This window comes from Lissotriton vulgaris, chromosome 9, assembly GCF_964263255.1.
Source record: "Lissotriton vulgaris chromosome 9, aLisVul1.2, whole genome shotgun sequence".
NCBI classification, from domain to species: Eukaryota; Metazoa; Chordata; class Amphibia; order Caudata; family Salamandridae; genus Lissotriton; species Lissotriton vulgaris.
In genome coordinates this window covers 647,711,554-647,735,325 of record NC_141697.1, presented here as the reverse complement: position 1 = coordinate 647,735,325, position 23,772 = coordinate 647,711,554, and the positions used below count along the sequence as shown (strand labels likewise).

General features: G+C 50.1%; 1 protein-coding gene across 3 annotated transcripts in view; it reads left to right on the top strand.

The window, feature by feature from the left end:
- The window catches only part of PCNX3 (pecanex 3), an 873,417-nt gene that overhangs the window by 619,676 nt on the left and 229,969 nt on the right, over positions 1-23,772 (top strand). For all 3 annotated transcript variants that reach the window (XM_086938333.1, XM_086938332.1, XM_086938334.1), the window contains exons 23-25: positions 6,393-6,501; positions 15,718-15,847; positions 16,216-16,274. In XM_086938333.1, coding sequence (XP_086794459.1) covers positions 6,393-6,501; positions 15,718-15,847; positions 16,216-16,274 — 298 coding nt within the window. The remainder of the gene's footprint in view (positions 1-6,392; positions 6,502-15,717; positions 15,848-16,215; positions 16,275-23,772) is intronic.

Sequence of the window (23,772 nt, the reverse complement as noted above, 5' to 3'; positions counted from 1 at the left end):
CTGGAACTTTCCGTGGTACCGCATCAAAGGCTTCATCTCACACCCAGCCTTCTGACGCAGAGCCATGGCGGCATTCAGCACCCAGATCCGCAACAGCTCAACCTGGCGATCTGGCTCCTGACGTCCTAGAGTTTGGCTACCTCAATCTTCCCCCGGATTGCATGGACATCATTCGGGAGGCAAGAAAGCCCACTACTAGAGCATGTTATGCGGCTAAATGGAAGCGGTTTGTCATTTATTGTGCGAACCACAACATTAACCCGCTGGATGCTTCCATTCAGAACATCATCTGTTACCTGTTCCATCTGTACCAATGCAATTTGGCGTATACTTCCATCCGCATTCACCTGTCTGCGATGGCCGCAGAATAGACAACACCTTTCACTTTTCAAAGTGCCTGCTATCAAAGCTTTTCTGGAAGGACTCAAAAGGGTCATTCCACCACGGACACCACCAGCTCCAGAATGGAACCTCAATGTGGTTCTTATAAGGCTGATGGGTCCTCCTTTTGAGCCACTACACTCTTGCGAGCTTCAGTTCCTGCTTTGGAAAGTGGCTTTCTTAGTAGCAATTACATCGCTACGGAGGGTTAGTGAGTTGCAGGCCCTCACCATCCAAGAGCCTTTTTTCCAAGTCCATGCTAACAGGGTAGTGCTCCGCACTAACCCTAAATTTCTACCCAAGGTTGTGTCTCAGTTCCACTTAAACCAAACAATCGAGTTGCCGGTGTTTTTTCAAAATCCTGAGTCGCTGGCGGAGCGGATGCTCCACACCCTTGACGTTAAAAGGGCCCTGCTGTATTACATTGACAGGACCAAGGATTTTAGAAAGACTAAGCAGCTTTTTGTTGCCTTTGCATCACACCACAAGGGTAACGCTATTTCCAAGGCTGGTATTGCTAGGTGGATCGTGAAATGTATTCAGATCTGTTACGCAAAAGCTAAACGCACTCTTACAATTCCACCAAGAGCCCACTCCACCAGAAAGTTGGGGGCCTCTATGGCCTTCCTTGGGAACATCCCCTTAGAGGATATATGTAGAGCAGCCACATGGTCTACCACACATACATTTACTAAACATTACTGTGTAGACGTGCACTCTAAACAGCAGGCAGCTGTAGGTCAGGCTGTTCTCAAGACACTTTTCCAAACTGCTGCAGCTGGCACGGGCGGCCGCCGATAATGGAGGGACTGCTATGTATTCTATGCACAGATATGAATTCAGTAGCCCACATGCCTCGAACTGCAAATGCTACTTACCAGTATGCATCTGTTCTTGGCATGTAGGGCTGCTGACATTCATATCGCCCGCCCTCCTCCCCGGCGCCTGTAGCAGCTGCAGTATTCATGTATATGCTCATAGCATGGTCATCACTCACATAGTTCACTCCATCTCGGCCACAATGGCTAAAAACAATCTGGGGATGGAGTCGATGCCCATGCGCACTGTAGTCCAGGGGAGGAGCCACCTATCTCGTGATACTTCGAAGACTCTTCCAGGACAACAATGTGCAATCATCCGGACCCAACACTAGGCGGCGATCTATGCACAGATATGAATGTCAGCAGCCCTACATGCCAAGAACAGATGCATACTGGTAAGTAGCATTTGCAATTTTATATGCTTTTACCACGAAATTCGTTGTAAATGCATGAATGGTAAAAGCATATGTTTTTAAAATTTAAGTTTAATGTAAGTATATGGTTTTAGTTTGGGGGTGTTGGGGTATATATTTTAGGGGTATTTTAAGGGTGGGTTTTGGTTATGGGGTACAGGGGTATTTAAGGGTAAGGGATATGTTTGGGTATTGGGGTACAAGGGTATTAGGCTTCAGGGCTAGGTTTGGGTTTTGGGGTATAGGGGTATTTTTAGGGTTCAGGGCTAGGTTTGGGTTTTGGGGTACAGGGGTGTTTAGGGTTCAGGGCTAGGGTTTGGGGTACAGGGGTATTTTTAAGGTTCAGGGCTATTTTTGGGTTTTGGGGTACAGGGGTATTAGGGTTCAGGGCTAGGTTTGAGTTTTGGGGTACAGGGGTGTTTAGGGTTCAGGGCTAGGTTTTGGGGTACAGGGGTATTTTTAAGGTTCAGGGCTAGCTTTGGGTTTTGGGGTACAGGGGTATTTTTAGGGTTCAGGGCTAGGGCTACGTTTGGGTTTTGGGGTACAGGGGTATTTTTAGGGTTCAGGGCCAGGTTTGGGTTTTGGGTTACAGGGGTATTTTAGGGTTCAGGGCTAGGTTTGGGTTTTGGGTTACAGGGGTATTTTTAGGGTTCAGGGGTATGTTTGGGTTTTGGGGTGCAGGGGTATTTTAGGGTTCAGGGCTAGGTTTGTGTTTTGGGGTACAGGGGTATTTCTAGGGTGAGGATGGGTTAGTGTTTAAGGGTGCTGGGGTATTTTAAGGAGTAAGGGTGGGTTAGGATTTCGGGGTGCTAGGGTATTTTAAGGGAGCAGGGTGGAATTCGTTTTTAGGGTGAAATGAGTAATTTAAAAAATATTATATATAACAAAAAAAATGGTAAAAAAAATATAAATGTCAAACATATATATGTGTGTGTGTATATATATATGTATGTATATAATCAACACAAATAATCCCGCCTAAACTCCCCTGGCTAAACCCGCGTACCCAAGATTAGAGAGGCGATAATTATTCCAAACGTTTCCAGCAATACCTGGTAGCATTTACATGATACCCGCGCACGCCCGTTAAACCAGCGTAATGAGACCGTAGTGTGCACAGCAAACTCGCACACATGAATAATAAACAAATCTGCCACTACGCAAGTATAAACAGTGATTACCAGATATGTAACATCGCCACACTTACCAGCGCAGAAGGAGTTTAAACGCGTAAAGCGCGCGAAGGTCTGTCTGCCATATGACAGCGTGGCACACGCAAAGCGAGAATGAGGAAATCACTGGGCTCAAGGTGCCGGAGGGTTTCTATAGAAACGTAACAACGCATGGGGGCGGGTGACGTAATTACAAAATGTGAAAGTGAAAATAACTTCTCTGTCAGTCTAATTAAGGCGTCGCCCTTTGTTACCATGGGAACCGTGTTACTAAAATGTGAAAAAATGTAAAAACAAGCTGAAATGTGCATGAAAACAGGAGTGAAACACGCATGATGTAATGCAATGACTAAGGGGTATAAATATAACCACAGTCTGTGAAGATGTTGTGAACAAGGCGGGTGCTTACCGCTGAAACGCGTCAAGCAGCCTAATGAGTGAATAAACTTATTTGGGATCATCTATTTCACGGAGTCAGTGCCTTACTTGTATGAGAAAGTTTGGAGTGTTCCTGATATATAATATATATAGTGATCAAGGTCCGAGAGGGACCGAAACGCGTCATGGCGGTGGTGTTTGGGCAAGCAATGAAATAAAAAGGAATATTTGCACGAAATCTGGGTCTGCATCGTCTTTGGATTCGAGTCCTGTGTGCTGGAGGCGAAATCAGGGAGATATATATATATATATATATATGTGTATATATGTATATATGTATATATGTATGTATATATATATATATATATATATGTGTGGTAAGTACATTTACTAAGTTTATAACTTCACCACACATGCCTTTGCGTTGTAAAGGCATGCGTGGTAAAGTTATATATAGGGTAAAAGATTGAGGAGTGATAGTACTGCAGAGTAATGGCTCATGCATTCTAATAAATGCGGAGTCATGGTAAGCGGGATTTAAGTTTGCGGAATAACGTCATATATTAATGCCAGGGCAGTGAGTTGTAGGCATGGCACACAGGGATGTGTGCCATGTCGACTCTTCACTTTGTTCTGCACAAGACATGCAGCCTGCAAAGGCAGTGTGTGAGTGTAAAGGTACAGGGCCTCTAAGGGTGGCACAATAAGTGCTGCAGCCCTTAAAGGTCTTCCCTGGTCACAGTGCCCTGGGTACCTGTGGTACCATTTACCAGGGGCTGACCTGTGGACAGAGATGCCAATTGGGTACAGTTCTGGGGAAAGAACACAGGCCCTGGGAACCTGATTGGCAGGGACCCAGGGCACATAAAGTCAAAGTGTATCAGTAGTCTTGTAAAAAGTGGGGAGGGTTACTGCAACAGAAACCCAGCTTCTCACACACATCCACTCGTACCAATATAATACCACTGCCAGTTTCAACTCCACCAATAGCAGTAATATCACTGCCAATACCATACACTGCCACCCCCCCAATACCATCACCACTTTCACTACTAAAATCAGAGCAGTACCACCAACATACCATTATCAGCATCTCCAGTTGCATGCTACAACTACGAACACCAATCACCCAGACCACCAATACCACAACACCATGTTCACAAAATAATGCCAATAAAAAACCAGTATGATCACAAATGCCAAATATATCTATACCATCCTCTTTAGTACCACCAAGAACTCACTACCAAAGCTATGAATGCCTCCATGGTAATTGATACCAACACTACCAGTACCACCACCACAAAGCTATACCACTCTTCCCACACTAACAACACCACTAGTAACGCCACAAATCCAACATACCACTCAGTCATCACACCTCTGTAGCATTCATTTCAGTACAGAAAGCACTCTGTTTTTGGCAAATGGAGCACTAATACCCCTGAATAATTCCACTGCCACAATGCTAGTCCCACACCACCAATAAAATCAAACCGCCATAAGTAACACTACCTATGCATTATAGTGCACTGCCAATTCCTTGACCATAACCAATATCACCAGGACTACAACAAGTACAACCATCGCAACACCACAACCACTCTTAACACTTCATTAGCATAATGACACCACCAATAAGTCCACAACAAGAGTGTCACCACTGCCGATTCCATCGCTAATAGCACCACCAATAGCAATATCCCACTAGTAACACAACCAGTAACACAATGAATACCATCACTACCATCAGAAAGACATCCAATACCACCAGATCCACATTACTACCAGCCCCAGTAATGTTGTCATTAAAGCCTTCACAAATTCCAATAACTCGGGTACCACCAGCCGTCACCAATACCACAGCTCCAGTACCACCTCCAATACCAGAATCACTAATAAACCCTAATAACGGTACCACCATGACTAATGACACTACCAAAATCCCCTTCAACAATTCAACACTGCCCCAACCATTGATACTCCAGTAACAATAAAAACAATACCATTACCACCAATAGCACACCACCATCACCAACAATACCTTCTCCACTAATGGCACCACTGATATCAATAGCCATGTATATCTTCTTTACCCCAGTTGCTGATCCATCCCTTAATTAGCGCCGAGACGCCCACGGGTATTCGCTGCGCTCTACAAATGTCAATAAATAAATAAATACCAGTATCACCAGTAGCATTACACCCAATGCCACCATAATCAATACAGTTGCAACCTTTTCCCCACACAACTAATACCACAAATACATATCGACCATTACTACCAGCAATAACCCCAATACCACACCATCGGTACTATCACCAATTTCATAAGCACAATATCATCACCAATACCACAACCACTAGCCCCTTACTACCAACACCCCAATGCTGCACACCACCAATACCACCATGAATACACAACTCCATACCAATAAAACAAATGCCTCCACTTATATGCCCATTAACTGCACACAACTACAAATATTGCCATCACCGATACTACCACTATTTCCACGGGTTCCACCATTGTCAATGCCACCACTACCAGGATCACATATGACTACCGCAATACCAGTGCCACCACTAATACCACTTATATAACCACACCACCAGTACTGCCTACATCACAGCCACTGCCATCAATACCACCTAAACCAAGAACTCCAATAATGCTACCATTGCACAGTATCGCTATTAATATCTTCAATATCACCATACTCGCCAGTACCATCACCGATGGTTGCCTCCAATATCAGTAATACAAGAACAGTTTGACTACTGCTAACACCACCAAGCTTTGTTAAAGTCCATAGGTCTGCATGCTATCTAAAAGATGGGAAATGGGAAAATCTTTCTGAATACATGTTTGCATGCACTGTCGCATTTAACTCTGACCTATTGGTTTTGCACTAGCTTGTTTTTTCTTGATAACAAGCGGTTCCTATGAAGTAGCGAGGAAGATGGCACAACTCAGTTAGCCACTGGTATTTAACATTGGTTATTGAGGGTTCCCAGCCATAGAATATTTTCAAGCATGTGAATCCAAGACTTACCAATGCTGAAGTACTGTAATTGCAAGTGAGTAACTTTTTTTTTTATCCCGTTCAACATAAACGTTTTGTTGCTTACCTTAATAACTGAGATTTCTATTGTGAAAAGGGCCTGGATAAACACGATTTGTCCCAATTCTGTGAATTCATGAATGTATTTTCTTCTTCCTACAGCTATGGGACTTGCTATACAAGTTGCGCTTCGTCCTTACCTATATTGCACCCTGGCAAATCACCTGGGGTTCAGCGTTTCATGCCTTCGCTCAGCCCTTTGCTGTCCCTCGTATCCTTTTGTGTCAGTTTACAGCACATGTGATATATTGTCGTCTTGTCATTTGGTATTTTTTTTTATCTCCTGGGAAGGGGAAGCTGAAGGTGTGGTTTGCATGAGTAACGGGCATGGCGTGAGGGGACTGTTTGATACCTTTTGGCGGATGTAGATACTAAGTAATCATCACTAATGCAATGAATGTTGATCTTGCATTTGACAATGAGGATCTTACAATATTAATGATTAGCACTGTGAATCATGGACATGCACACCATGTGTTCTTATCTCACTATTACAACATTTAGTAAGGCAGTGACTAAGTTTATATGTACTAGTTGAAACAAAGTAGAACCCTACATTCCTTCCTAAGACACTACCTCCAACGCAACATTGCCAGGACGTGCTAGTAGCTGTCGCATGGCCCTTAAACATGCATTCCTCTCATCCACGACCAGAGTTTTGACTGGAAACGTGAGGCACAGAGTACCCTGTATCTAGTTGGACATATAGGCTGGGTAGTTGAAGGACTCTGGTTGTGGATGCCCTGCCTTAGAAGAAATAGAGGATAGAGAGAGAAGAGAATGAAAGGTTAAGAGATGACAAATGAAAGTGGAACCAAAAAACAGACATGAAGGAAAGAGTGGAAGCACGATAGACAGTTGGTACGATCAAGGAAGAGGGTTAAGTGGCATGTTAGAGTGAAAAGAATGACTGAATAGGGGAGTGACTATAGTAGGAGAGGCACAGAGTGGAATAATTATAGTGCATAGAAAAGCAGTGAGATGTGTAGTGTTACAGAAAGCAGAAATGATAGAGGGAAGTCAGGAGTGTGATTATCATTTTGCTTAAGAACAATCACAATTGGCTGCCTCTCAGAACTCCTGTGATGGAGGTTAAACTCCCAAATTGCCTTCTAGCGTAGTATTGATGCACATATGAGACCATGTGTAGTGCAGGATGGTGCATGTGTGAGATTTTAGTACTGGTGGACAGTAAGAGGAGCTTTCATTGGTGGGTGGTTTTAATCCTCTTCACGGGTGGACATTACAAGGAGCTTGGATTGTTGGAAACTGCGAGGATCTACCGGGGACAGTGTATGGAAGAGGCTAAACAAAAGAAGTGGTAGATTCTTGTACTGTGAAGCATTGTGAACAGATGTCACTGTTGTGGCATGCAACAAACTGTTGGTGGTCAGTGAGGATCTGGCGCTAGTGGCCAGTCTGAGTAGTTTGCACTGATGTAAGGACTTTGTCCCAGTGCTGTCAATTTTGCACTAAACAAATGCTGTGTTGTACAGCGTGGAATGATTTAAAAGAGGAATGGAAAACGAAAATCTGTCTTGTCTTTTAGGGAAGCTTTACATAATTTTCAGAGTTTTTTTTAGGCTTTAGCCTTCTGACATTGACCGCAAAAAATTCCTGTTACCATATACATTTGGTTGCTTCTTTAGCCTCAGTGGTTTAACTGCTTAAACCTAGCCAGCTCTGCTCTTTTGCTTTTGAGTGTATGATTTTTAGGTCGAAGTATTCAGACAGCACAGCTGTCTGGTTTGCTAACAACATCTTGGGGACATTCAGAAAGCTTCCCTGGGTAGGCGTTCTGCCCATTGCCTACCATTGGCTTTGTGGTTTGTAACTAACATTTGCTTGCATTCTATTTGGTGTCTTTAATTATGTTATACAGTCCAGCTTGAGTTAAATTCTTCCCTTGCCCAAACTGTATTTTTCCACCAGTATTTGATTTCTGTAAACAAGCTTTTAAATCTTGTTCTTATCTTGTCACATTTGCTGTGTAGTCAGAGACTGAGCCCAAATGTCAGGCTTTGTCTTCCAGGGAGCCTTATGTTTAGTTTTATTTCTCTGACTTCAAAGTGAGAGGATTATCTGAAAGAGACACGTTAGTGATAGATTCCTTACCTTAGAATATCCCCAGGCGTCAGACTGGATCCGGAAAGTTTTGCGTAGCAGTACCCTTGCGCGTCGGTAGGCGTCGTCTGCGGCTCCGCGTCCGTCGTCGGCGTCGTGGGCGCCGTGATGACGTCGTCGGAGTACTTAGACGCCGCCTCCGCGTGCTGACGTCAGTTCTTCTTTTTTCCGCGCCAGCCAGCGCAGATCTGGAAAGAGCAGTTCCCTAGTCACTTTTTGACTAACTTTTGTGATCTCTTTGGATCCATTTCGAAGTCTTTACGACTCCGACGGTGCCGTTAGGGATGCCCGGATTCAAGCATTGCGACGAGTGCGACCGTACCATGTCGGTCACGGATCCCCACCGCCTGTGCCTGATGTGTTTGGGCGTTGACCATGACGACGAGGCCTGCTCCGACTGTCGGGCCCTTTCGAGGAAGGCCAGGCGGGAGCGGTCCCGCAGGCGACTCGAAATCCGCCAGTCGGCCCCGCGCCGAGTGAGGTCCCGGTCCCGGTCCCACGGGAGGTCGAGGGACAGGTCGCGGGGACGGAGCCGTCACAGCTCCGGGAGTCGGTGCCACTCCCCCGGGTCCAAGTCGTCAGGTAAGAAGCACAAGAAGTCGAAGAGACATCATCGCTCTTCCGACTCCCCCCAACGCTCGAGCGATGCGGCCGGGGGTTCGGGTGACACCGCCCACGCGGCTCCTCGGGAGTCGCGGGCGCCGCGTTCGGCCCCATACCCCCCGGTCCCTGGGCTGAACGCGACGCCGGAGGAGATCGAGTGTTTCCTCATGGCCATGAGGTCCCTTTCTCCTCCGACGGCGCCTTCGGGCCCAGTGAACCCGTCTGGGGGCCCTAGTGGGTCGGGCTCCACGATCCCGACACCGCCGGTGCCCTCGGGCCCGGCGCCGCAGGATGCAGCGGCCCCGGCGTCATTGGTGCCTTCGGGCCCGGTGCCGCAGGGTGCCGCTGGACCCTCGTCGGGCGATGGACAGTCCTCGGTGGACCTTACAACCCCCCCGGGGTCGGTCCGTACGGTGTCCCCTCTGGCGTTGTCCTCGGGCGGCGCCGGCCCCGATACCTCCTCTCACTGGGTTCAGACGTCGGGTCGACGTCTACCGACGCCGCTCTCGACGCCGTGCGGAGAATTTCAATTCTATGAACCCACCTCATTTGCTTATGACCCTGAATCTCAGGAGATGGGGACGAGGAGAATTGGGAGGGGTCTGAGGACCCTCTGACAAGGGAATGTCAGTCTACCATGGACTGGACAGGAGACCTTTGGGAGGCTAGTGGCCTGGACACCTCTCCAGACACTGGATTCGTCTCTCCTCCGACCGTGGCTTCGGAGGAGGGCGCTACATATAGTGTGGTGTTGATGAGGGCTGCTAAGGCCTTGGGCCTTGAGCTCCGCGTCGCGGCCGTGAGGACTAACCTCCTCACTGAGGTCCTTAAGGCGCAGTCATGCTCCATGGAGCCTCTGCTGCCGTTTAATGAGGCCTTGACGGACGTTCTTTTGGGCACTTGGTCCAGGCCCGCTACAGGTTCGCCTGTAGATAGGAACGTGGCCAGACGCCACCGCCCGGCCCCGGGCGACCCATGTTTCCTGTCCACCCACCCCACCCCCGAGAGTCTGGTTATCCAGGCCTCTAACTCCCAGACCGCCTTCCCGACGGCTCCTCCCGATCGGGAATCCAAGAGGTACGAGGCCTATGGCAAAAAGGTGTTCTCGTCCCTTAGCTTGGGACTGCGGTCTTCCAACACCGCATGCCTCTTGGGCCGTTACACCCACTCTCTGTGGGAAACGGTGGCGGAAGTGCTGCCAGAGTGTCCGTTGGAGGTACGGGCCAAACTCGGCCAAGCCCTACTGGAGGGCCGGGACGCAGCGAAGTATAATATCAGGTGCGGACTGGATACTACTGACTCGCTGGGCAGAGCGATGGCTACGACGGTGGCGATACGACGCCACGCCTGGCTGAGATCCGCCAACTTCTCGGCAGACGTCCAGAATACACTCATGGACATGCCGTTCGATGGCCGCCGCCTCTTTGGCGACAAGGCAGATCACGCGCTTGAGCGCTTTAAGGACTCCAGGGCTACGGCCAAGTCCTTGGGCCTCTCGGTCCCGCGCCAGCAAGTGAGTGCCTTTCTCCCCTTTCGTGGCCAGGGAAGGGGCGCCCCCACACGTGCCGCCAGCCAATCGCCGCAAACTGTCGTCCAGCGCGGCGGCGGCCGTATAAACCGCCGTGGAGGTGGTCGGGGAAACAGGCGGAGCCAGTCCACACCTGCCCCCGCAGCATCCGCCTCTAAACCCTACTAGTCCGTTCTTTTCGGCCCATGTGACGCCAGTGGGAGGCAGGGTTCGCCATCACCACTCTCACTGGCGCACACTCACTTCGGACAGGTGGGTGCTGCAGATCGTCCGAAGGGGCTACTCCCTCCCCTTCGAGACGACCCCTCAAGCCATGCCACCGCAACACCACCGCGTATCGGGGGATCACTTGCGGCTCGAGCGCGTTCCTGGGCCAGAAGTAGGACGTGGTTGCTACTCCCACTACTTCCTGGTACTCAAGAAGGGCAAAGGGGGCCTACGCCCTATCTTGGATCTGAGGAACGTCAACGGCTTCCTCCGGAAGGAGAAGTTCAAAATGCTGACACTGGCTCAGGTCTTGGCTGCCCTAGTCCCAGGAGACTGGATGGTAGTGTTGGACTTGCAGGATGCGTATTTCCACATCCCCGTCCTGCCGGCCCACCGGCGTTACCTGCGGTTCACGGTAGGCCTCGAGCACTTTCAGTTTACCGTGCTCCCCTTCGGCCTTACCAGCGCCCCACGGGTGTTCACGAAGGTGATGGCGGTGGTCGCATCTCACCTGCGCAGGTTAGGGGTTTCAGTCTTCCCCTACCTAGACGACTGGTTGTTGAAGGCGGGCTCGCCCCAGGCAGTCGTCAACCACCTCCAGACTACGGCGGATCTCCTGCACCGGCTGGGATTTTCCATCAATGTGCCGAAGTCACACCTGTGCCCCTCTCAGAAGCTCCTTTTCATCGGAGCGGTTCTCGACTCGGCGCAGTTTCGGGTTTACCCGCCCGAACAGCGGGTCCGGGATATACAGGCCCTGATTCCGATCTTCGGGCCGTTATCCCCGGTTTCGGTCAGGTTGACGCTGCGGCTTCTGGGGCTGATGGCCTCCTGCATCCTTCTGGTGCATCACGCACGGTGGCGGATGCGGGCTCTGCAGTGGGACCTGAAGTTTCAGTGGGCCCAGCCCCGGGTCAACCTGTCCGACCATGTCCTGATCTCGGAGGGCACTGCGAGACAGCTGCAGTGGTGGCTCACGGACCGTGATTGGGTCAACGGCAGATCCCTCTCCCTTCCCCAACCGGAGCACGTAGTTGTGACGGACGCGTCCCTCCAGGGCTGGGGAGGCCACTTGGGAGAGGCGGAGATCAGAGGACTCTGGTCTCCGGCGGAGTCCCGGCTCCATATCAATCTGTTGGAGCTGCGGGCGATTCGTCTGGCACTGAAAGCATTCCTCCCGTCTGTCCGAGGGAGTGCAGTGCAGGTGTTCACGGACAACACCACCGCAATGTGGTACTGCAACAAACAGGGTGAGTGGGGTCGTGGACCCTATGCCAGGAGGCTCTGCGCCTCTGGCAATGGCTGGAACATCAGGGCGTGACTCTGATGGTTCGACACCTGGCAGGTTCTCTGAACGCCAGGGCGGACGAACTCAGCCGTCGGTGCTCGATGGATCACGAATGGCGTCTGAACTCGGACGTGGTGCAAGGCCTCTTTCTGCGATGGGGAGAGCCTTGGTTAGATCTATTCGCCACCGAAGAGAACACGCAATGTCATCAGTTCTGCGCGTTGGAATTTCCAAGGCGGCACTCGCTCGGAGACGCTTTTCGTTGCGAGTGGAGCTGCGGTCTGTTGTACGCCTTTCCGCCTATACCTCTTCTGCCCAGAGTGCTGAAGAAGATCAAGCGCGACCGGGCACAAGTCATCCTTGTGGCTCCGGACTGGGGACGAAGGTACTGGTATCCCGAGCTACTCAGTATGTCAGTCGATCCCCCGGTTCGTCTGCCTCTTCAGGAGGACCTTCTGTCGCAGCAGCAGGGGACGGTCCTCCACCCGAACCTGTCCAGTCTCCACCTCCATGCCTGGAGATTGAGCGGCGACAGTTGAGGCCATTTGACTTGCCTCCTGAAGTTTGCAACATCATTCTGGCAGCCAGGCGTCCCTCCACTAAGACGGTATACGCCTGCAGATGGAACAGATTTGTGGCATGGTGCACAGCAGAGGCTGTGGATCCCCTCAATGCCCCTCTCTCTGAGGTTCTTCTCTTCTTTCTTTCTCTTGCCCAGCAGGGCTCTGCTCTGGGCACTATCAAGGGCTATCTTTCGGCCCTTTCAGCCTTTCTGAGGCTGCCTGACCAACCTTCTTTGTTCAAGTCCCCTATCGTAACTCGTTTCCTGAAGGGCATCACTCATACTTTTCCTCCTGTTCCCTTCGTGATGCCTCAGTGGGACTTGAACCTGGTTCTAACATTTCTGATGTGCGCTCCCTTTGAGCCACTTCACAACTGTCCACTTCGGCTTCTTTCTTTGAAGACTGCCTTCCTGGTAGCCATCACCTCTGCCAGGAGAGTGAGTGAGCTCCAGGCCCTCTCTTGTAAGCCTCCTTTCCTTTCAGTCCATCCGGACAAGGTTGTTTTGAGGACTAGGCCCTCCTTCTTGCCAAAGGTGGTCACGGCCTTCCACATTGGGCAGTCCATCACATTGCCCACCTTATTTCCGCCTCCGCACCCCTCGAGAGAGGAGGAGAGGCTCCACCGTCTGGACCCAAAACGTGCGCTCTCGTTCTATCTGGATCGCACACGCCAGTTCCGGGTGGATGATCAACTCTTTGTTGGGTACGCGGGCGCTAAGAAAGGGAAAGCGGTGCACAAGAGAACCATCTCCCGATGGATTATCATGTGCATTCAGGCGTGTTACTCCTTGGCTAAGAAGGAACCCCTTGTTGGGCTGCGGGCTCATCCCACTCGAGCCACGGCCACTACAACTGCCTTGGGCCAAGGTGTGCCCTTACAGGACATTTGCCAGGCAGCTACGTGGGCCTCGTTGCACACCTTTGCTAGGCACTACTGCCTGGATAGTCAAGTCCGGAGAGACGGCTACTTTGGCCGCTCCGTTCTCCAGGACTTTCTGGTGTAAATATTGGTTCGCAGACCCACCACCACGGGGATGGTATTGCTGGGGTATCTATTCTAAGGTAAGGAATCGATCACTAACGTGTCTCTTTCAGATGCACAAGTTACTACTTGTGTAACGATATATCTGTAAGAGACATTAGTTAGTGATAGATTTCTTACCGACCCACCCATCCTCCCCGTTCTGCGAACCGATATCTAGGGTTAAGGTCATCCCCTTTCAGAGCCCTAGTTTCTTGGCACCAGTGTCGGTTTTTGTCATGGCTCTGCGCTTCTGGCGCGAAAAAGCTGTGGCTAAGAACTGACGCCAGCACGCGGAGGCGGCGTCTAAGTACTCCGACGACGCATCACGGCGCAGACGACGGACGCGGAGCCGCAGACGACGCCAAACGACGCGCAAGGGTACTGCTACGCAAACTTTCCGGATCCAGTCTGACGCCTGGGGATATTCTAAGGTAAGGAATCTATCACTAACTAATGTCTCTTACAGATATATCGTTACACAAGTAGTAACTTGTGCTACGTGACAATCATGATGGCTACTGAAGATGTGCTAGTCAGAAGACTGTGCAATGTTATTTTGTTTTCTAGCACACAAAAAATGTGAATGTCCATAAATGAACTGTGCAGATATGAATCACGTGTTTCGGTAATTTAGATGTGTGGCGGAAACAAACATTTGTATACGATAAATATACTCTGAAACAATCTACACTATGCCACTGCACTCTATGCATTCTAGTTCACTCTGCTCCAACCCACTCTATGCCATTGAACTCTACGCCAATGCAATCTACTGTACACTATTCTACATTACTGCACTCTACTCAATGCAGTTTACACTACTTTACTCAAAACCAATGCACTCTACACCAAACTACTCTGCACCACTGTACTTTACACCCCTGTTGTCTAGGCACTCTACTCCACAGCTCTACTCTCTGACTCTCTACTCCATTAAACTCTACTCCACCCCACACCACTCTACAAATCTCTACTCCACTCTATGCCACTCTAGGACACTACAGCACCCTACAACGCTCTACACAACTCTTTTTATGCCACTCAAACCATTCTATTCAACGACACGCTGCTCCATTCCATTACTCCACTCTTTGACACTATGCCACTCAACTCAACTCGGCCCTACAGCAATTCTCCATTCTGCCATTATCCTGCACTACTCTACTCTATGCTACTCCACTGTACGACGATCTACTCTGCTCTACACCCCTCTGCTCTATGCAACACCCTCCTCGCCACTCAACTGTATACCACTCCACGACACTATGCCTCTCCATTCTACAATACTCTACTCTGACACTTTACACCTCTGTACCATTCAAAACTACTCCATCTACACCCTTCCACTCTACAACATTCTACTCCCTCCACACCACTTCACTCTATGCCACTCCATGACACTCAACTTCATTCCGCTACATGCCACTCAACTCTACGCCACTCTGTAACACAGTGCTCTACTCCACTTTACGCCACTCCATGCCACTTCTTTACCCCACTAACTTTTAGACATGCTGAACAGCAGCTGTACAGGTGTACAACATGGCTAAAACATATTGGCAAAGCCAATAGCTTTTGCATAGGTGAGTCCTATTGGCTTTGCCAATGCCTGTTTACTTTTTCTGTTCATACTTGTACAAGTTTGTATGTTTATGGAAAGTAAAGTACTTTTGCAGTACCTTTCCTGAAAGGTCAATACTAATGGCTTGTTCTTATTTTTTGTTACGCACTGAATGACAGAAAAACAAATGCTGTATACTTACACGGTTGTGCCCTGTGGCATGATGCATAGCAATCTAAGAGCCTTACAGAGTCAAAATATGTGTTTTGATATTTACTACTAGTGTAGTAGCACGACTTTATTTTCCACCCTCTACTGCGAAAGAGCCACAGTACCAAAACTATAGAGATGTGATAGATACAACAGACAACAATTGTTGAAGCAGAAGGGTAGATTCTTTTATTCAGCCTTTACGTGAAGATTTGGCAATTACATTGCCATTTTATTGGGTATGACCGCTTTTTATGAAATCCTGTTTCTTTCTGGTTCGGGTTTGTGGACTGTATTCCTTGACTTTCTCCCCCACCAGACTCAGCCATGCTGTTTGTGCAAGCGGTGCTGTCCGCACTCTTCTCCACCCCTCTGAACCCACTCCTGGGCAGTGCTGTGTTCATCACCTCATACGCTCGACCTGTCAAATTTTGGGAGCGAGACTACAAGTAAGTGTCCAGTGTTGGACCTGCAGGTACTGTATTTGGAAAGTGGGATATGTTTTACAAAAAAAACTGTAAGTATAAACTAGACATTGTCTGCCTGTTCATAGTAGCGATCTGTCACCCAGCCAAAGGCCTAAAGTTTGGCTTTGGTCCACTGTGGGTGATGTAGATTTTCATTGAAGTGTGGCTTTATCTGAGTTTGCATCTGTTCTTTATGTCTTGAATACTACTAATCTCTTCTGAGGAGCACACAAGGTAACACAGGTGTAGAGTTATACTGTTAAACACAATGGGAAGTCAGAATGTTCATGTACAAACACATTTGCTGAATCCACTATTTAACCAAATATTAATCTTTTTCCTTCTGGCAGCACTAAAAGGGTTGATCACTCCAATACTAGGCTCTCTACTCAACTGGACCGTAACCCAGGTATGTATTCCACTCTGCCCAAGTGCCATGGCTTATCCTCTCCCCTCCAGGGATTTTGAAGCATTCTTAAATCTCTTGTAAAACATGGACCATTCATAATCCCTTCCAGTGCATTGATGCAGATCTTACTACGGCAATGCAAAGTTGTGAAGATTTTCCCTGTAAAACGTTATAGTTGCTTTTCAAAACTTTGCAAGCTCTGCAATATTTGCGAATGCTCAGAGGAAAAAAATCCAGCAAAAATATTTTGTGGAGGAAACTAAGCTTAGCAAAAGCCCTCTCTTATTGGGAGAGTTTGCTTGGATTTATACATTTTTTGGGGGAGTGGTGTGGATGTTCTGCAAAACCTTTTTTGGAAGACAAAACTTTGTCAGCGCTTTACGAAGTGTAAAGTTTGTACATTAGGCAAAACGTAGGTGATTTGGATTTCACCTAATTGTAGGGCCAGCGACATTTTTTTTTTTTTTTGAAACTTTATTTTTGTGCAGGTATGAAAAGAATACAGGTGTGCCAAGCCCACATCAACACGTCAAACTTACATCGTGATACTATTCCACAGCCATTATGCCCACAACCCTGGGGCCGGGCGGCAACACATTTCTCTTCCAGTAGTGTGCAATTATTTCCAGGTTTACAAGCTCCACATGGAACCCCTCAATCCTGCTTTTGTCGTTTTCTCCCACAACTCCCCCCCCCCCTCCCCCCACCCCTTCCTACAAAACTGGTAGCATGTCCCCCTCAAGGGGGTGACAGTCAGATCACATGTCCATCAATCTCTGTGTCACTAATCCATCTGTTTCATTCGTGCATAATATACTAGTGCTTGTCCCCGTTCCCACGCCACAACATAGCATCTCATATGTGCGGAGTCTCTGAATGTTCACTGTCCCCGCCTTGTACGGGCACTTGTCGTTATCAGGTGGTCTCCTTCTCCCACCTCCGCCGTCTACCCCTCTATGTGTCGCTTCCTATTTGCCCCACTTCTAGGCCATGGTATTGTCTCCATTTACTCCATATCCTTCGGAATTTTTTGGGACAGCCTCTAGCTTTGTATGTCACTTGTTCTGCTGCCATATAGAGGTCCAGACCTCTCCTCCATTCCTCTATCTCTGGCCTCTCCGCCACCCCCCAATATTTCGCAATGTCCCTTTTCGCCACCACCAGTGCCAACACCAGGAAAATGATATGCGGGCGTGGCAGGTCTACTTCGGTCACCATTCCTAGTAATGCCAGTTTCGGGTCTAGTGGTAGCTCTATTCCCAGCACCTCCCCCAACTCCGTGAAGACGTGAGACCAATATGTTTGAATCTTTTCACAGGACCATATAGTGTGGTAAAAATCCCCCTGTTCAGATCTGCACCGAAGACATGTGGCGTCTGCTATCCTACCCATCTTGAGGAGACGCCTCCGATCGAAGTATGTCCTGTGTAGCACATTTAATTGGATCAGCCTCAGCCATGATTTAATGGCCACTTCTCGGGGGTGCATCAGTATCGGCTCCCAGTCTAAGTCCTCTAATTGCCCCACTTCCGCCTCCCATATACCTCTGAGTTTCGCCAAATTTCCCAACATATTGTTTGTGAGGGTCTTATATGTGAGAGACACTGCCTGGTGTACTATCTGCTCCTGTAGGAGTCTCCCTTCTAGAGGTGAATATTCCGGTATGTCCTGTAGTGATATCTGCTGCTCATTCCAGGCATGCACTAGCTTCAGGTGTTTGTATCGTTGTGTGTGGTGTAATCCAAACTCTGCCTGTAGCATCGTGAATGTCTTCAGTTCACCTTTCCTAATCACATCCCCAATAGTAGAAATCCCTATGTCATCCCACCTTTGGAAGCCTTTCAGTTTTTGGAGTTCCGTGAACCATTTGCAGTGCCATAGTGGTGTCTGACGTGTTGGCCTCTCTTCCCACCCCGTGGATCTCGTGTCCCGTTTTCATGCTCGAATCGTAATCATAGTAGCGGGCAAGAGCGTTCTCCCTGCCTTCCCCCCATACAGATAGTGAAGTACATTGTGCGTGGACAGTTTATGCCTTTCTAATGCATACGTCGGGTGGTCCGCTGGTGCGTGTAGCCAGTCATTAATGGGGGTCAGGTGTTCCGCCCAGTAGTATGCCTCCAGGTTCGGTAATGAAATCCCTCCACTATACTGATGTCGTTGGAGTGTCTGGAGCGCAATGCGTGGTTGTTTGCCTAGCCATAGGAATGATCGCAGGTCTGCGTGGATTCTGGTGATAGTGTTAGTCGGGAGCGGATAGTACTCATTTTGGAGTGCGTAGAGGAACTTGGGTAGGGTAATCATCTTGTTCGAGGCATGTAGGCTGCTGAATTCATATCTGTGCATAGATCGCCACCTAGTGTTGGGTCCGGATGATTGCACATTGTTGTCCTGGAAGAGTCTTCGAAGTATCACGAGATAGGTGGCTCCTCCCCTGGACTACAGTGCGCATGGGCATCGCCTCCATCCCCAGATTGTTTTTTTCCGCCATTGGGTTCGGATGTGTTTCGGTTCCCTCTGTCGGAACCGATAGTTGTTCAACTTCGACTCGAGACCAAAAGGTCTTTAGGCTGGGCATCGGTATAGTTGCGTACGGGTTTCTTTCAGACTCTCAGCTCCGATCTCTTGCTGCCCTTCCACGTGCTTTCGGCGCGGACGGGCCTACACTACACTCTTGCTATGGAGCGAACTCCGTTTAAGAAGTGCCCGGTGTGTAACTCTAAATATTCACACCTCGACGTGCACCCTGTGTGCAATACCTGCTTGTCACCGGATCACCGCGAAGACACCTGCATGGCGTGTTCGAAGTTCCGGAGCAAGAAGACTTTAAAGATTCGTCGGGCCAATAGGCTCCAGGCTAAGTTATCGGCTACGGCGCCCCCACCAGATGACCTTTTCCAGGAATCTGTCGAGGGAGAAGACGACGTGCAAGGTTCGGACTCTAATCCCGCATCCGAGGGGGAAACCTACGACGAGGGTGCGGAGAACTTTGACGAAGTCACCGACGAGGTAGGGGACGACGATCAGGCTTTTGCCACGATGGGTGATAGCTCGGAGGAGGAGCATCCCCAACCAGACTCAGGGGTTATTACCCTTCATACGGCCCAGGTCGAGGGATCGCCTTCGGGCCTTACCCAAGATCTAACTATGAGTCCTACGTCCCCGCCTCCGGGCCCGGTCACGGACATTTATGAACCATCACTTACGTCGAAGAAAACGAAAGTGAAGCCAACTGGTCACGCACCCTCGGATGCGGAACCGAAAGTGAAAGTTGCGCTGGTGAAGAAGGTTCTGGAGGCGTCAACTTCCAAGAAAACCAAAATGGCCGACTCGAAGAGCCACGCCAAGATGGCCGACCCGGAGCCCTCGGGGTCGGTGCCGAAGGCGAAATCGTCCGACGCGGCTGCGTCGGCTCCGAAAGGGGTTGTGGACCCGAAGTCGGCTCCGAAGAAGCGTCAGGGCGACGACGCGCATAGCCATGGGGCGTCGGCCCCGAAGAAGGCGCATGCGGGTGATCGGGCTCTCGATGCTAAGAAGTCGCTCGAGACGGTCAAGCCCTCTCCGGCCTTGACAAAGAAGGTGGCGGAATCCCTGCAGCGGATTCGAAAGGACAGTGGGGTTCCCGCGTCGGGCACTGTGGCGCCAAAGCTCACGCCTAAGCCTGCGAAGGAGCAAACGCCTATCCGTTTCACCTTTCCTCCCAAGTCGGCGCCGAAGGCCTTCGCGCCGAAACAGAGTGGACCCTCGAAGGAGGTATTGGCACCGAAAGCTGCCTTGGTGGTGTCGAAGCTTCGACTCCAACCGCTTGCTGAAGAGGAACGTCGTGAGGTAACCATCGACGCCAACACCGGAAAACTGTCGCTCCTCAAAAGGAAGATCACGACGGAGCCGGCGTTGGAACATTTTAAGATCCCTCTCAAAAACAAAAGGGACTCCGAGGACTCTTCGGCTTTGGTGGAACCTGTGTCCCCACAAACCCTGGGGCACTCGCCGACGCATTCCGCCGCAGCCGGTGCGGACGAGGAAGATGCCGAGTACGACTATCCGGCGTACTCGGATCCGGAGGAGGAGCACGTTCCGTGGTCCGCCGGAGGCGACACGGAGGACCCGCAGTCGGGTCAGGACTCAACTTTTTGCGGCTAAGACGTCCCCGACTGAGGACTCGACGGCCTTCAATGCTCTGATAGAGAGAGCTGCTGCTAACCACGACGTCGAGCTGCACTCGGACCCCGTGGATGTGGACTTCTTATTCGACACCTTCTCGGTAGCCGAAAAGTCAGTCAAGACGCTACCGATGCTTAAGGGGGTGCTTAAACATGCAACGGAGGTTTTCAAGGAGCCCACCCGAGCGCATGTGGTCAACCCTCGCATCGATAGGAAATATAAGGCAGCGCCCACGGATCCTACATATATCAAGGGACACTTGCCATTGGACTCCTTGGTTGTTTCCAACGCTCGGAAGAGGGCGAACTCTCAAACTACTGGTGACGCTCCTCCCCCAGACAAAGAGTCCAAGATCTTTGAGGCCTCAGGCAAACGGATTGCTGCACAGGCAGCTAATATCTGGAGAATATCTAACACCCAAGCCTTACTTGCACGTTATGATAGGGCCCATTATGACACATTAGAGGCCATACTGCAACACTTGCCTGACCAATACAAGGAGGCAGGGGAGATGCTGATTCAGGAGGGTAAACTCATTACGAATGCATCCATCAAATGTGCACTGGATGTGGCAGACACAGCCTCCAGGGCTATCAATACCAGTGTGCTGCTTAGACGCCATGCCTGGCTTATAATTTCGGGGTTCAAACCCGACATCCAAACTACGATACTGAATCAGACAGTGAATCCTGACCACCTGTTTGGCCCTGAGGTGGATGCCACACTGGAAAAAATGAAAAAAAGATACAGAAACTGCCAAGTCAATGGGGGCTTTACAAAGTCAGCAGTTTCGGAGTGGTTCCTTTCGCCGCTCAAACTCCAGAGGCACCTCAAGGGGACAGGCATCCCAGTCCACACAATATTACAAGAGTAACACCCAAGCCTCTTATAACAACAAGAATAGAGGTGGTTACAGAGGCAATAATGTCAAGGGCAGGGGACGTGGCAACAATAGCTCCAGGTCCACCACCACCAACAAACAGTGACGTCTTGTCACTGCCCCCCGACCATACAACACCTGTCGGGGGGAGACTCCAGCAGTTCCTGCCGGCGTGGAAGTCCATCACCACGGACAGGTGGGTGAGGTCTATTATCCAGTACGGGTACTGTCTAGAGCTTACGTCCATTCCACCGGACATACCCCCAAGGAGCCGTCCTATGTCAGGCGAGCACTTGACCTTGTTGCAGCAAGAAGTTCTAGTCATGCTGCGAAAAAGGGCGATAGAGCTCGTTCCATTACAAGAGCGGGGAACAGGGGTTTACTCCCTGTATTTTCTGATTCCCAAGAAGGACGGATCCCTCAGGCTGATCCTGGACCTCAGGCCCCTGAACTGGTACATCCTCTCGGAGCACTTCCATATGCTCACGTTGCAGCAGGTGCTTCCCCTGCTTCAACAGGGGGACTTCCTGGCTACGCTGGATCTGAAAGATGCTTATTTTCATATCCCCCTGCATCCTTCCCACAGGAAGTATCTCAGATTCACGCTCTTAGACCAGCATTACCAGTTCAGGGTTCTGCCGTTCGGGGTCACCACGGCATCGAGAGTGTTTACCAAGTGCCTAGCGACTGTGGCTGCGCATCTCCGTCGCCAGCACGTCCACGTCTTTCCCTACTTGGACGACTGGCTCATTCAAGCAAGGACAGAACAGCAGTGCGTCGACCACGTGTCACGCACCATTCATCTCCTGCACGATCTGGGATTCTCTCTGAACTACCCAAAGTCCCATCTCCAGCCCGCCCACGTGCGACAGTATCTGGGCGCGACAATAGACACTCTGGCAGCCACTGCGCAGCCGAATTCAGTGAGAATCGCCAGTATCCAGGCGCTGATCCAACGATTCAGACCCCAGCACCCGCTTCCAGCGAAGGTGTTCATGCAGTTGATAGGCATGATGGCCTCCTGCATCTCCATTGTCCCGCACGCGAGACTTCATATGCGTCCGCTTCAGGAGTGCCTTGCACGTCAGTGGACTCAGGCTCATGGGCAACTGACAGACCTAGTGTTGGTGAGCGGTCGGGCATACAACTCTCTGCATTGGTGGAATCCACACAACCTTTGCAAGGGCCGACCATTCCAAGAGCCTGTCCCACAGATTATCCTGACGACGGACGCCTCTCTCCAGGGATGGGGAGCGCATGTACTCCAGTACACTGTGCAGGGACTATGGACACTACAGCAAAGGAAGATGCACATCAATGTGTTGGAACTGATGGCAATCTTCATGGCCTTGAAGGCGTTCAAAGTACATCTGTGCAACAAAGTTGTGTTGATCCGGACGGACAACATGACGGCCATGTACTACATTCAGAAGCAGGGAGGCACACACTCTCCACAGCTGTCTCATCTGGCTCAGAGCATGTGGAAGTGGGCCATTCAGAGGAACATCTTCCTCATGGCAGAGCATCTCCCGGGCAAGGACAATCAAATGGCGGATCTGCTCAGCAGGCACAGCCATCAGATGCACGAGTGGGAGATACATCCATCAGTACTCCAACCGTACTTCCAAAGGTGGGGTCATCCAGAGATAGACCTGTTCGCCACAAAGGAGTACGCAAAATGCCAAAGCTTCGCCGCCAGATTCCCACACCCCCAATCACAGGGCAATGCGATGTGGATGAACTGGTCAGGCAGATTTGCGTACGCTTTTCCCCCAGCACCTCTGATACCGCTGGTGGCACGCAAGCTCAGGCAGCACTCGATGACTCTCATCCTGGTTGCTCCGACGTGGGCTCGACAACCATGGTACACCACGTTTCTCGAACTGTCCGTGGTGCCGCATCAAAGGCTTCATCTCACTCCCAGCCTTCTGACGCAGAGCCATGGCGACATTCAGCACCCAGATCCGCAACAGCTCAACCTGGCGATCTGGCTCCTGAAGTCCTAGAGTTTGGCTACCTCAATCTTCCTCCCGATTGCATGAACATCATTCGGGAGGCAAGGAAGCCCACTACCAGAGCTTGTTATGCGGCTAAATGGAAGAGGTTTGTCATCTACTGTGCTAACCGCAATATTAACCCGCTAGATGCTTCCATTCAAAACATCATTTGCTATCTTTTCCACCTGTATCAATGCAATCTGGCATACTCTTCCATCCGCATTCACCTGTCTGCTATGGCAGCATACCTCCAGAATAGACAACACCTGTCACTCTTCAGGGTCCCTGCTATCAAGGCCTTTCTGGAAGGACTCAAAAGGGTCATTCCACCAAGGACCCCACCAGCTCCAGAATGGAACCTCAATGTGGTTCTTACGAGGCTGATGGGTCCTCCCTTTGAGCCACTGCACTCTTGTGAGCTTCAGTTTCTGACTTGGAAGGTTGCGTTCTTAGTAGCAAT